Genomic DNA, 14,608 nt, shown 5'->3' with positions numbered 1-14,608 from the left:
TAGTGTGAAAACAAGACAACAAGACAGCAGGTTGTGTATTGTGAACAGTACAGCAAAATGGCGACTTTGAAAATCTTGTAGTGGGAACTTAGCTTAAGGAGCGATACACAGAACACACAAGACGTAGTAATTAAAACGTGAGGAAAACACTGCAGTATGTTGTCATGAGCTTGGGCCCCTGTCAGAATGATCATCTTTAATCAACAGACATTACCAGATAAAGTGAGATGGCTTTTCTGTGTCTGCACTAATAAACCCCATCAATGTTCTCTCCAAAGACCCGTTCAGCTTCCGTTACCCAAGATTGTTCTAATTGAGACTGATGTAACAATTACGTAATTTTCAGAAAAACTGGATGTTGATGTGGGCAAATTCTATGCAGCCTTTTTAAGTTGTTTTGCCGCAGGATTGCCATTAGTCTAACTTTAAACTTGTGAACTCCCAGCTTGGCATTACAACATATTTGTCACTTATATTACTGCACTTTTGTTTCTTCATTTTATAATTTGATGCAGATCATTGCACTCGAGTGGGAGGGTGTTAATAGGTGTCTTGTGCAAAGTAATACAGTATCTTCTTCTAAATAGCTTATTAAGTGCACATATAAAGTGAAATTTACTACTAACTACTTTTTCTTTTTTACTTTTAATTTTTAAAGTATTCATTATTTTCTTTTATATAATTCCGCAAAACCCTTTGTGTCTGCGGCTTTACCAAAGTGTTAAGTTATTAAAGTTATTTGGGAAAAATAGCTGAAATTCTTTTGTTATGTTATATCAACTTAGAAATCATGATTTTGTCCAAAAAAAAGATAGTTCTTGTTCGGTATCTTTAGGCACTTTAAGAAAACAAAGTTAAGAGTTGCTGACATCTCTTTCTTGTTTCTCTGAAGATGTGGATGTTCTGCAGCAGCTTGGGCTTTCTGGGCGAAGATCAGGCGGGTCGTCATCTTCAGGCGCTCGATCCATCCCTAATGGCATTATCCCCTTCAAGTCTGGAGTTATCCTCACTCCGAGGGCACGTATCCAGTTGCCTCTGCGTACTGTTATCCCTGCTACCTACAGCTCCACCAATCTCTCCCTGATCCTCAGTTTGTCTGTTCATCGCATCAACAATGCTTTTCTTTTCTCAGTTCTGTCTAAAAAAAGGAAACTGCAGCTCGGAGTGCAGTTTGTACCAGGGAAGGTGGTGGTACACGTGGGGCAGAGGAGCTCTGTGAGCTTAGACTACGATGTCCACGATGGCCAGTGGCATAGTCTGGCTTTGGATATCCAAGGCCACCAGGTGCTCTTACACACTTCTTGTGGAAAGAGAAGTGCACATGCAGATTTGCATTTGAAAAAAGAGGTGGCTCTGGATGCAGAGGGCTCTTTCCTGCTGGGCAAAATGAACCACAACTCGGTGCCGTTTGAAGGTGCCATCTGTCAGTTTGACATTTATCCCTCTGCTAAGGCAGCTTATAACTATTGTGATTACATTAAGAAACATTGCAGAGAAGCCGACACGTATCGGCCCATGTTTCCACCCTTGCTACCTCTATTTACCACAGACCCAAACATCACTGTCACTCATATAACTCCACTGTCACTGACAGAGATATCCAAAAAGGCCAGGAGACCTACTTTGGCCTTGACTGAGGAAAGCACCAGGACTACGATTCTTGTCCCAACTAACCGCTCCCTGATGCTGAACAAAACATCTGTGTATCAGACTGTGAGCACTCCAAAACTTGGTGCTGTGTCTGTTTCTCCACCGTTTCATCCAGGGTTGGAAATTCCATTTAAGTTTCCGACTCAAACTGCTACTACATCTCTTAGGATCAGCATGACACCACCAAACCCTAAACCAACTTCACATGGCAGTGCTGGAAAGAACACAAAGCAAGGAGATACTATTTCTCAGAAACCTTCTATCGAAAGAATGGATTTACCTGCTTCCACCCGACCATCCGAGATAAAGCCAAACCTCCACATCACAGCTGCTTTTACGCAGGGGTCTCCTTCAAACGCCCACCTTCCCCAGAAAAATCACTTGACCACAGTAGCTCCAAAGAAACCTGAGCCAAAAGTGACCATTGTGCAGAATGTCAACCCCACCTCACTTATTCCAGTCACTCCAGCTGCAACAGATGGCTTCCAAACATTTGACTTGGCACCGACCCAGTTCTCACTGCTGGCTGGACCACCTGGACTAAAGGGAGAACCAGGACCGCCGGTGAGTGTGCAAGCATTAAACAAACACAACACACACCTGCCCCTGAAACTAGGGCTGAACGATTAATTGCATTTGCAATAATATCGCGATATGTTAAAACGCGATTTCCTAATCGCAAAGGCTGCGATTTGGTCACGTGACAAGTGAGCAAATCAGTCTGCACTCCGCAGAGAAAGCATCAACTTGGCACGCTAACTATACGCTGTACCTTGAGCAGATTTCTGTCATTCAAACAACTCTGAGTTGTAGTTTAAAACTTTTAGGCCATTTTAATAAAATGAAGGGTTTTATTCGGGCTCGAGTCCATACATGCAGTTAATGGATACAGGCATGCAGAACTGAAAGCTCGGTTAGCAACGATTAGCTCTGATTAGCGGTTAGTTCCAGTTAGCTAGCTCTGTTATAAAGATATGGAGTGGAGGAGACTACCGCGAAGAGGGGTAACAACCAGACTCTGATAAATGACGTTCGGGGAGCTTTCACAGCAGCGTGGCTGCGTTGTTTCTACAGTTTTATTAGTACAGTAAATCCCACGGCAAGACCACCAGCAGCATGCTAGGCTACTAGTAACGTAACGATAGCCTCTCTGAGCAAGTGCAGCGTTGACGCTGTCATGGTCGCAGCACGCAACTTCATGAGGGGGAGGGGCTGGAGGCAGCTCCTCTGTGTGCGCTGTAAAAAAAATACACCGTTGTATATATGTATATATATTTTAATTATTTAACTGTCTAGTAAAGTTCAAAGACAGTGTTTAAAAAGTGCAATCAGTTAAATGATCTAAATACTACTAAGTGTGGTAAAGCCACATATTTGTTTTTATTATTTCTGCAATTTGCACTTTAGTTTGTGTGATTTGTTTCTGACTTTCATATGAATGTTTACACCAGGCTTGGTCAGTGCTCAATATACTACTGTGATTGAAGTAGTTAAATAAAAGATTTCATTCATATAAATTCATGCATCACCTAATTTCATCATCACATACAGGCCTGGCCTCCAGGAAAGAACAGTTTGTTTAATCCATCTAATTGTGTGTTGTTCATACTATACCATGATTTATTGCTTGTCTTTGTTGAATAATACAAAAGACAAAGAGCTTAAAAAATAATCGCATATTAAATCGCAATCGCAATATTGGTGAAAAAAATCGCAATAAGATTATTTTCCAAAATCGTTCAGCCCTACCTGAAACCCATGCATAAGTACGTGGATGTTTCTCACAACTTTGAGCCACAACAAGTGCTTCTTTGCATGCACTGCAGTAATATCTGTTTTTCTTATGACTTGTTTACAGTATAGACTTTTGTTGTTTATTATATGAATGAATAACTAATGAAATAGGTCATTTGAATTGTAATAGATGCAACTTTCAATTGGCTGCAATTTTCCTATGCTTTGGGCCAACTTCTGAACACATCTTTGGATCACAAAGACAACATATGAGTATGACAGTTTGTTGTTTAAATGTCGGTTTGCCTTCTTTGATGTCCAGAAACTGCTGCTGACGTAGATGCTGACGAGTGGTTGTGTGGTTTTGTGAATCTAGCAGTCACTAGGCATTGCATCTCTGAAATGTTTGCTTATTGAATAATAGTGTGCTATTGTGTTCATGATTCAGGATTGCTCCATTCCCTGTCTTGCATGAAATACTTGCGCATGTACTGTTAAAGACTTTCTATCCCTGTCCAATTGTTGCTATCTAATGTATGATTTCCTTTTTAGCAGCAGTGGTAGAAATAGTCAGGTTCATAGCTGGCCTTTGCCAGTTAGTGTTTGTCTGAGTGGAGGGGCTGGCGGTGAGGTGTTAGATTCCTCTGAGAGGGAGTGTGACTGCTCAGAGAATGGATACTTAAAGTAAGGTCAAAAGTAAAAAAGGATAAAGGATTTGTGCACAGTTAACCATTTAGAGTAAGAATATAAAGGGTTATACAATATAAAGGCAGTGCTTTATTCCCATTATTTAGAGCTTTAGTATTTTTCCCATCTTAAGCACCACAGACGTTTTGGTGGGAGTGTAGGACATGGAAAAGTTTATTTTCATTTCTTTAAAATACACTTTACAATTTCTATAAAGCTAGCAAATCAAATGTATATATGTGTGTATGTATATATATAATATACAAACACACACACACACACACACACATATATATATGTAATATATATGTAATAAAATGTATAGTTCATTAAAAATATTTCACTGTAACTATAACAGGCTTGAGTGTTAAGTGTGTGTCAGACCCAAAACATGGAGTATTACATTACAGTATTATTGTTGTGATGGTAGACATGAAAAGACATGAGACCTGCTAGACAACTGCTCACATCACACTACGAGCTTCAGTGTTAAAATGCTAGAACTGAAACATTACTAATAAAGAGAAATTCATTAGATCATCTTAAGACTGCGGAGTAAGACTGACCTTTCAGAGCAAAGCAGGATGAATGTAGTTGGGAGTATTTCATCTAGTCATTCATCAACCAGTGTTGACTGTAGACTGTATACATTTATATTGACCATGCAGTCCTGTCAGGCACTGATCCTTTGTTGAACACAAAGTTACCTACATTTTTTCATTGTTTAAAGGACTTCTCTGTCTTGTATTGGGTCATGTTTGACCAAAAGAATGTTTTAAGTAAAGCTTTGCTGCTTTGGCAGCGAGGGAAACCACAGCTCTCCATGCCCGTGAAGCCCATTATTTTATGAAAGAGAAGTACTGTAACTGATGCTCATCAGTCCCTGGTGTATGGTAAAGGTTACCTTCCTGAGGGCTTTCAACATTGTATTCCTTGTTAATGTTTTAGTATAAAGTCTAAACAGATTGCTGAGTCAGGTATAATTCTAAATTATGTTGAGGCAATGTTATAATAGTGTCTTCTGAATCATTTTAGTGATGACTAGAAGCACAATGTTGAGTTTTTCATCCCCCACCACTGGGATTGGGATTGACATTAGTGGGCCACGGTCTGTTTAAAGCCTCTGACACACTAACCTGAAGGCCGACCGTTGGCAGAAAAGGCAGTCGGACTGATCAGTCGGCTCCCCGAGGTCCAAAAAGTTCCTCAGAACACACCGAAGCAACGCCGACTTGAGTGTGTAATCATGGGCGTAAATCTGATCTAACAGTAGGGGGGGGACAATAAACATAAAATTTCGGAAGAGCAATTTTTGAAGGGGACACAAATAATACAGCCAATTATACTCGTAGAGGACATGTGTACACAGAGGAAAGCCTTAATACTATCATTAGTGTAGTATGGAGACTGTACCATTATCCTTCTTTTCAGCGTTTCTCTTGATTCAATGAAAAAGCTGACTAAATTGACCAAAATATTCTTCTTTAAAACCATGTATTTATTTTTAAGTTGTTTACAATCAAGCCACAAAAATACCTTAAAACATAATGACTTATTTGTGTCACCATATAAAAGAAATGCTTTTGTACACTTGTTAAATTAGCTGATCATAATGTAAATTAGTGAGCCACTGGTAAAGCGCATCTGCTAACCCTGACAGCCACACACCTCCAAAAATATGAACTAAGCTCAACACACTTACCTGAGACTCTACAACTGACTGTCCCTGGTCTCCCTGTTCCTCAGGTCTTTGTCTCCTTTGCCTGTGACATAGTGACGTTATTATTTCCATAAGCACCCATTCTTATAAAGATGTTACCAAATTGTCTTGATATGAGGACTTAATGTACTTACTTGGCGTTTTGGTGTAAGCCTACTGAAAAAGGATCTTATGCCTGTTTTTCATTTCTCTGTCATTTTATCTGAGCAACAACAACACAAATCTTTAACGTCAGATGTCTAAATATGAGTTAGTTTCATAGGTTCACCACGCGGTCATATTATAATTATGAAATGATCTTGCGTCCTCCACATAAATATTAGGTTTCTTCTGGGACAGAGGATATATATTTAACTGATCTGCCACTTAAATTCATATTGAGCAAAACACAACTGTAGATCTTCAATATTAACCCTAATGTCAGTTCATGGCTTATCGCCGTGGTAACGTTAGTTGTAGTGGGTGCATTTCTATCCAACAAGCTATTAAACAAGCTAGGCTACATTATATTACACTAACATAGCGAACATTTTGTCATGACTAATTCATTAATTACTCAGCATAATTTCTATTTGAGAAAAGAAAAACTTCATCCGATGTTTAATGTGAATAAAATAGCCTTGAACCGCCTACTTACTACATACCTGTCACTACCCGATGTGACTGTGAGTCTAGTGCAGATCCTAACGTATCAAGGTCAGAGGTCCTGACCCCCCCGACCCCCCCGGGAAATACGCCCTTGTGTGTAATACGTCTCCATAACAGCAGGCGGCGCTAATCTGTATTGTCGCCCAAAAAATGAAAACCGGCAGCTGATTGGACGAACGTGTCACGTGGGTCTGGTTTCTCCGGAAATTCAAAGCCAGACTGCCATGCCATGGCGGCTTGTTCAGAATACAATCTCATATTTTACTGAAATAGTTCACCGAAACGTGTTTCTGAAAACATTTTAAGCGAGAAATAGGCCATGCAGTTGCTGAATCAGTCTTCATTTAAGATCGACAAAGGTTTTTGTCAGATTTTGAGAGGCTTAGTCACGCTCATCCCACTCGTCATTTCCGGTTTAGCACTCCACCAATCAGATTGGTCATGGAGTCCGACCGCCTGCCCTCCGACGCAACATGTCAGATCGGCCAAAATGAAAGTCGACAGCTCCTCGGACGGACGACGGCACGGAACACACTGAACAGACTCGAGTCACTGACCTCGCCAGACTGTCAGACGACCAATTATCGGGTTGGTGTGTCACTGCCTTTAGAAGGCATAGGTTTCAATTGCTCACAAGAGCAGGAATGTCTTTGAAAGTAAATGTGACAGAGTCTACTGCAACCTTTTTTAAACATAGCTTGTCAGATCTGATAAATAACAGAAGTGCTGATGAATTCTTCAACAGGCCTAAGCTCTGAAGAAGAAAGCATCAAAAGAATTGATGCCTAGATAATCAAGTAAGGTCTTCAGTCTAATGGAGGGGTTCTTCAAATAAAACATTTAGGGGTTTCTGTAGGCTGTTAACACATGATCAGCAGCATGCTTGTGCTCTATTGTGTAGGGATATACAAATCCGATACACCGGATCGTTATCTTCGCAGACAACCAGATCTGATATCGGCCAGATGTGATCAATCCACAAGTAAATACAGTTTCGGTGTCATGTCATTATAAAATAAAATTTTTCAAACACATCTATTCAGTCATGGCTAGCCTCAGACATCTTAGTGCCACAGCAATCCCATGTTACCTTACATAAAGATGATTCAAATACTTCAAGCAGTGAGGTATACAGGCTTACAATTTGGCTAAAACAGAGCACCTGTATTGGTTCGTTACTCTGTATCGGCAAATACCTGGAGCTGAGGTATTATAATCTATCTATAAAGACTTGAGCTTCAGCACTGCTATTCCGCCCACCCCAGCGAAACTGCAGCTTAAACAGTTTATCATGTGTGGACAGCCTGCTGGTTGCAGTCTAAAGAATCTAAAGGTTGCTGAAAGCCTTTTGGCTTTTCATAATGTGTACTGGCTGAAAGAGTATAGTTCTAGCTGTTGGTGCTGTCCGAGTCAAACAAAAGTGCTCTATACATTTGACATTATTACAGAAGCCCAATTTCAGCTGGACTGCCTCAAGCTGTTTTTAGGCCCATTTCCTTTTCCTCTTTCTTCAACCTTCTGAAGTCATGGGAAAATAAGTTACAATCCTCAAGCAAACTCAGGCTCCTCAGATTGACCCCTCATTAGGTTTGACCTTTCGGAGCTTTGCTAATCCATGTATGAAATTGTTTTAAAGCTAGCTGATGCCCATAATTAATGTGATTGGCTGTGGCTGGAACCAATGCTGACCTCCCTGCCAGTGCAATGAGTCAGACTTGCAGTCTGTGCACTGTAGTGGTTTTGGGCTCAAATTATATTGGCTGCAACGGGACAGGACTGCTCTAGCCTCTAACAAGACATCCTTATGCCTGCCAGCATCTCACTCACTGAGTGCTTTGCAACTCTCAGCTAACTTCCCTTAACGTATAATCAGAACATAGCTCAAGATGTATTGACTTATTATCCAGCTTGAGAGACTTTTACATGATTCTTTTTTGACTCTGAACACTTGAAACTCTCTCTCTCTTTTATTTTTCAAGCTGTTCAAGACTCCCTTAACTCTTATTTGCTCCTTTTGTATTTATAGACTTGCTTCACTCTATCCTTGACATATTTTACATTTTCTTTTTAGGGCCTCCAAGGACTTCCAGGGTTGCCAGGAAAGCCAGGGAAGAGGGGTCCAAGGGTGAGTTTCTCCCAAATAGTGACAAGTTTCCCATTTACCTTCCTTCAGTTCCTCTTTTTTTCCTTTGCCACTTTTCATTTCCCCTCCAAAATCTTCCATAATGTATTTCACTGTATCTTAATGATGCCTTACTCATGTCTAATCTCCATTATAGTGAGATAACACCATTAGCAGTGCAATGAGATGGAAGACCTTTATGCATTTTGATAAAGCACACAGTGACATCTTTGGATTATGGAGCATTTTTCAGCCAGATTTTAGTTTGCTTTGGCTGTGGGTTTGATCAAGCTCTGCATCTCTGCTGCCAAGGACCATTTGTAAAGCTGGAGAGCACACAACCATACACTACAAATCTGTTGGTTGCCTATGTTAAATTAATTGAACACATATGGTAGGTATTAGATGGACATGAAAAAATTAGGTAACTTTTGTTAGTGTATAGAAAAAGTCCTTTTTATCCCATACACAAACAGTTCCGGCACTTAATTTAGGCATAGCTCCTATGTTACCATCGGTGAATGCTTCTAGTGTATTAGACTGAGTCCTCTGGTGCCATATCTCTATGTCAGTCTACAACTGTGAGCTCCTCTGATGGAACCAAACAGAGTGAGTGCAGATGTTATTTTCAGATCATGTTTTCAGAAGAAATATAAGAAGAGAGAAAACACTGGGAGATGATTTGTCCCAAGGGATGGTTTGTTATCTTAATTCCTTTCTAAGACTGTATAACTAATGATTGAGTATGTAGTGGCTGCCCTTTAAACTGCCTCTTCACGTCCCGTATATAAAAATGAACAAAGCAGAAGTTGAATTTGGCATCACAGTGAGTCCTAAGCTAAAATAAATATGCTAGAACTTAAGGCAGTGAAAAAATGAAGAGATACATGTTTTGGTTGCTCTTTCACAGAGCTCCTGCTGAAGTAATGCTGCAGAGTACTTGTGCTCCTGAGGAGTGTGCGTATGAGCTACCTGCTGCAGCCCGTGAGACTGTGCCTTGCAATCAGGCATCAGAGGGGTGGGCTGTGGGAACCCAATCTCTTTAAACAAGGAAGAAAGAGGGCTTTGTCCCCATCTTATTAAAGGCATTTAAGACCCTGTCTGGAGCTCAGCAGCTCTATGCAGTAGTACACCAACCTCTATAGAGTTCATTCATCATCAAGCTCTTGAGACCCAACTGTAGGCCACACCGACTCAGAGCAACAAAAATGAAAAGAAAAAAAAGAACCTGAGGGTGCAGTTCTGGTTTACTGATTGTTTTCTTGAACCATGAGAATTTTCTCTGGATAATTCATGTGATTAGCAAGAAATACCACAAAGCTACACACATGATCTACAAAAAGCTCTAAAGTGGACTCTGGTCTGGGCATTGCTTGTACAAACAGTATCAATAAAAGCTACATTCACTATAGTAGAGGTTTTTTATATTTTAAACATATACTTCCATTATGCAGAGAGTTGATGAACAGTAACTCCCAAACTGCTCAAGAAGTTGTCACACTTTGTTTCTTGCTTATTTCCTCCGATACTTTGTCTTGAAAGGTTGCTTTAAGTTGTATGCCTTAAGGTAAAGTCCTACTGTAATACAATGTTGAACATTGTTGTACAATTTGTGTCAATTTTTCAAGGAAGACATGTTGAAACTTTTAAATCAAGGTTTGTTTGAAAGATATTTACTGGAAAGAAGGCTGGATGTGACTCTTAATCCTAAATACTGCTAATGGGTAATATATTTACTTATATTGAAATGTCAGTGCCAAATACCTTTTTTAGTTAGTACAAAAACATATAGTCATCTTTATTTGTGAAATTATAAAGCATAAACTTACAGCATAGTTGTGACATTTTTGCCCATATTTGTCAATGTCAATTTTTCAGGGAAATTAAGTAGAAACTTGTGTAGATAAAGATGGATCATGGATCATGTTTTAGTTGAAAATAATTTTACACTGGAAAAAAGTTTGAATGTGACTGGGAATCCTTGGAACTGCTGCTGTTTGATGGTTGGATTCACACTGAAAAGCACCAAAATGATTCTATGTGTGAGTTTAGGACAGTACAACAACGTGTAGTCCTCTATGTTTTGCCAAGTTATAAAGGCTAAATTTACAGATTATGCTGTGCCATTTTTTGCCCCAATGTCTGTCTATTTGTCATATAATTTCATTTGCCTTTGCAAAATAGATAGCGGAAATAACGGAAGGGGGAGACTTTGCGCCGGATGTTAGGCTTTATACCAGCACTGTACATCCAGTAAGCCAGACTATGTTTTAGTTTAAAGAAATTTACTGGAAAGACTGCTAAGACCAGTACAAGACTTGGTAGCGTTGGATGGCAATAAATGTATTGCAATGAGCAACTCTAATCTTTGGAAGGCCCTTGTCTCATTTCACTTTCACCTTTCAAATCAGATGTAGAAAAAGCTGCACCAAGATATGATCTGAAATTAATAACTGTTGCTATTGCACAGAAAGTGTGAACAATGTGACCTGTGCGGGGGATTCTTACTCATCACAAAACAGCAGTTGGGGTGACACCGCACCATTAGGGCTTTACGTCTCTGACAGCAAGGTGTCATGTCTCTACTGAGCAGCATCTCTCGACACAGCCATAAGTCCGGCAGAGCGCCGGAGTTCACTCAGCCCTGAAGGAGAGGCTCGAGAGCGGATCAAAGAGGGCTTTGTGCAGAGAAATGGACCTGCCAGTGTTCAGTCAGTCTGTGAAGCTGGGTTTCTGTGAAATTGAAAACATTTGCATAATTGTTTAAAGAATGGTTGACACTATTATGACATGAAATAAGAAGTCTATGGAGACTTAAGCAATGGAAGCTCTGCTTTTGCCAATGGTAGATTGGTGCAGAAAACTGAACAGATTTATGTATGTGGTAAAATTTAGATTCTTCTGAAATGAAGTACATGTGTAGGCACAAATGAGCAGTCTCTCAGAGGCTTGATTAAGTTCTTCTCTGTCATTATTGTTAACACTGACGGTTTCCATTACAGCATTTCTTGTGCTTAGGGAGCACGTTTAGAGAGTTAAAATTAAGTGGCAACAGGTTCACAGAAGATGCCAGCAGTTATTTTGTACTTCATCGTTGAATTGTTCCAGAGCATTGACAGTAAAACTATGAGCATTTGTAAATCTTTAGATTTGTCGACCTTTAAAGGAATACGCCACTGTTTGTTGAAATAGGGTTATTCACTGTCTCCTCTATATGTATATAGATGGGCAAATGCATTTTTGTCTCAGTGCATGCATTGTGTTAGTCCAGCAGCGCCGGCGCTAGCTTAGCTTAGCGTAGTCAATGGAATCCTTTTGTTGCCGGTTAGCATGTCGTGATTAAAAGTGAGCCAACAACAAAAAAAACCAAGCTAATTACTTCTTGTGGCCTGCATATTCACAACGAGTACAAATAGCAGTGCAGATTAAGACTAGACAGATTCCTAGGCAGATATTGACTTGGGACTATATTGGGTGGAAGTACAACCGAAGCACTGCTACTTGGCGCAGAGATATATTCTGTGTGAGTACAGGTCTAATATGGGTTGATCTATCCCGTAAAATAACCATGCGTCATGTTTACAGTAATCACTTAATCTGTGGACAGCTGTTTATTGGGTCCATTCGGTGTTTTTCTCAGTTGACTTTATCGCACCGAAAAAAAAGTCAAGGACTGCAGGATGGATCGACGCCGAGAAATCCTCGGTAGCTGTGACGCAACGTACTGCGGGCACGCTCATCTTGATCTGACACGTTGAGCCTGGTCATCGATGGCAGTACCTTGTCCCACTCTCCACAGCACAGACACTCTATTTCAGTCGGCATAGGTTAGCATATTCCCCCACACTCACACCACCAGTTCGTGTTGGCTCTCATCCTCACGTCCTCGGGCTGTTGAGCGATCACAACCTCCTCTTGTCGTTCTATTTCCAAAGCACGCAGCTCCTCTTCTGAAAACTGGTTCGTAGAGATATGGTTCTGGATCTTGACTGTCTGAGAAGTCATCCTCTTCGTCTCTCACAAAATCCGCCATGGTCATCGCCATTCACTGTCTACTGTAGGAAAAATAGTCAGCTATTATTCACGCCGGTATGTTGGGGAGTTTCAGGTGCTGCATGATCTCTGCGCCCATGTAGCAGTGCTTCGGCTGTACTTCCACCCAATATAGTCCCAAGTCACTATCTGCCTAGGAAATCGTCTAGTCTTAATCTGCACTGCTATTTGTACTCATTGTGAATATGCAGGCCACAAGAAGTAATTAGGTTGTTTTTTTTTGTTGTTGGCTCACTTTTAATCACGACATGCTAACCGGCAACAAAGGATTCCATTGACTACGCTAAGCTAAACTAGCGCCGGCGCTGCTGGACTAAGACAATGCATGCACTGAGAAAAAAATGCGTTTGCCCACCTTTATAAATATAAAGGAGACGGTGAATAACCCTATTTCAACAAACAGTGGCGTATTCCTTTAATCTAAACAGTTTTATATGTATTACTTAAATGTTAATGTACTGTAACACACCAGTCATTTAACCAATACCCCACACATTGCACTGCATTACATTCTGGTGCAAAGGAGATGCATTTTATATTTCCAGCTGCAGCAACATTAGTCTATTATGAAATAAGTGCATAACATAAAAGAGCACCACCTACAACATAAATATGATTCATCAACAGAATATTTAAGAAAAAAAGAAAAGACAGATGCACTTTGCACTGAAAAGTTTTGCCAATTAACCGATCTTCAGAAAATTAACCATCAATTTTAATAATCAGTCCCCTGTTTTGGACTGTTGGATTTTTCACATTTTTGTGACATATAGACTTGACCGTTAATAGGTTAATACAAAATAATAATAATGACAGATTAAAGAAAAACCTGGCTTGTTGCAACCCCAGTCTCACTACTGGCCACACTGTTTCTCTGAGAAGAGAATTTCTGATCTTAGGGAAGCAATTAGCACTTACTTAGCACCAAGGGTTTTGCCAAGATAAAATAAAGAAGAGTTAAGATCCTTTACTATACATTGTATTGAATAATCATCAGGCTAAAGACATACTGTTTCCTTCTGTGCAGTCCAGTGAAGGTGTTAGTAGGTCTGTTCAGGGTTAATGGCCTATAAAAACAGTAGCACTCCACGTGTCAGTTCTGTAAAGTCATTCACCCAGATCATAAACCTGGTCAGAGCTCTGGCATACAGGTGCCCTTCAACTGCAGGCCTCAGGTGTTTGTGTATGTGTGTGTGCATGCTGACCTGGGTTTACATTAGCGCTCATGTGCATGTTTTATTTGCTGTTGGTCTCGAAATGGTTTCTTGTCAAGAGCTCTTTTCAGTAATTAGGCAAAGAGGATCTTCATTCCTTTTCTCACCCACATGAAGATAGATGGATAAAGGGACTCATTCTCCCTCACAACACCCACCTGCCTTGTCATCAGCGCTGCGCCTCCTCGTCTTATGTACTGCGAGAATACAATTTGTAATATTCCATCCAGACCTCCCTTTTTCTCTGCGTCTCCTCCTCCCTTTGCTTCCCATCCGGGGATAACGACTACCATACGATTTAATATCAAGCGATTGAAAAGGGGAATGCTCTGAATAGAAGAGGAGGAGGAAATCTGTAGATGAGCTTCTGTTAAGTGTCTCCATATGTCCAGCAGCGAGCCAGTTTGAGGGGAGGGGTGCTGCCCGAGCTGTTTGACTCCTCTCCACAGTCTGATAATTTAGCGCAGATAGATAACAGGGGCGGGCTGGATCATCCAACTGTACACTTACACCTCTTGGCTTCCTCCGTTTGTTTGACTCAGAGTAATCCTATCCCCCACTTTCACCTCCAGCTCGGGGGGAAACGTCTCTCTTCACAACCGATGGAAAGTCTGAACAACTCTAAGAACGGGCTGAAGATACAGTAGCTTTCTGTTCAGGCCATCTGAACATGTTTCAATGCTTTCAATTTAGCTGGGATAGATTTTCCATGCTCAGCATTTCGACCCTGCTCCACACAAGTGTGCAGTTGAACTCCTCACTTGGATGCCTCAGGAAGTT

The 14,608-nt window shown here is 40.6% G+C and overlaps 1 protein-coding gene across 2 annotated transcripts in view; it reads left to right on the top strand.

The window, feature by feature from the left end:
• The window catches only part of col27a1b (collagen, type XXVII, alpha 1b), a 74,508-nt gene that overhangs the window by 7,132 nt on the left and 52,768 nt on the right, over positions 1-14,608 (top strand). For both annotated transcript variants that reach the window (XM_036008863.1, XM_031305804.2), the window contains exons 3-4: positions 893-2,214; positions 8,511-8,564. In XM_036008863.1, coding sequence (XP_035864756.1) covers positions 893-2,214; positions 8,511-8,564 — 1,376 coding nt within the window. The remainder of the gene's footprint in view (positions 1-892; positions 2,215-8,510; positions 8,565-14,608) is intronic.

Source organism: Sander lucioperca, chromosome 2, assembly GCF_008315115.2.
Source record: "Sander lucioperca isolate FBNREF2018 chromosome 2, SLUC_FBN_1.2, whole genome shotgun sequence".
Taxonomy (NCBI): Eukaryota; Metazoa; Chordata; class Actinopteri; order Perciformes; family Percidae; genus Sander; species Sander lucioperca.
This window is presented reverse-complemented; position numbering and strand designations above follow the sequence as displayed.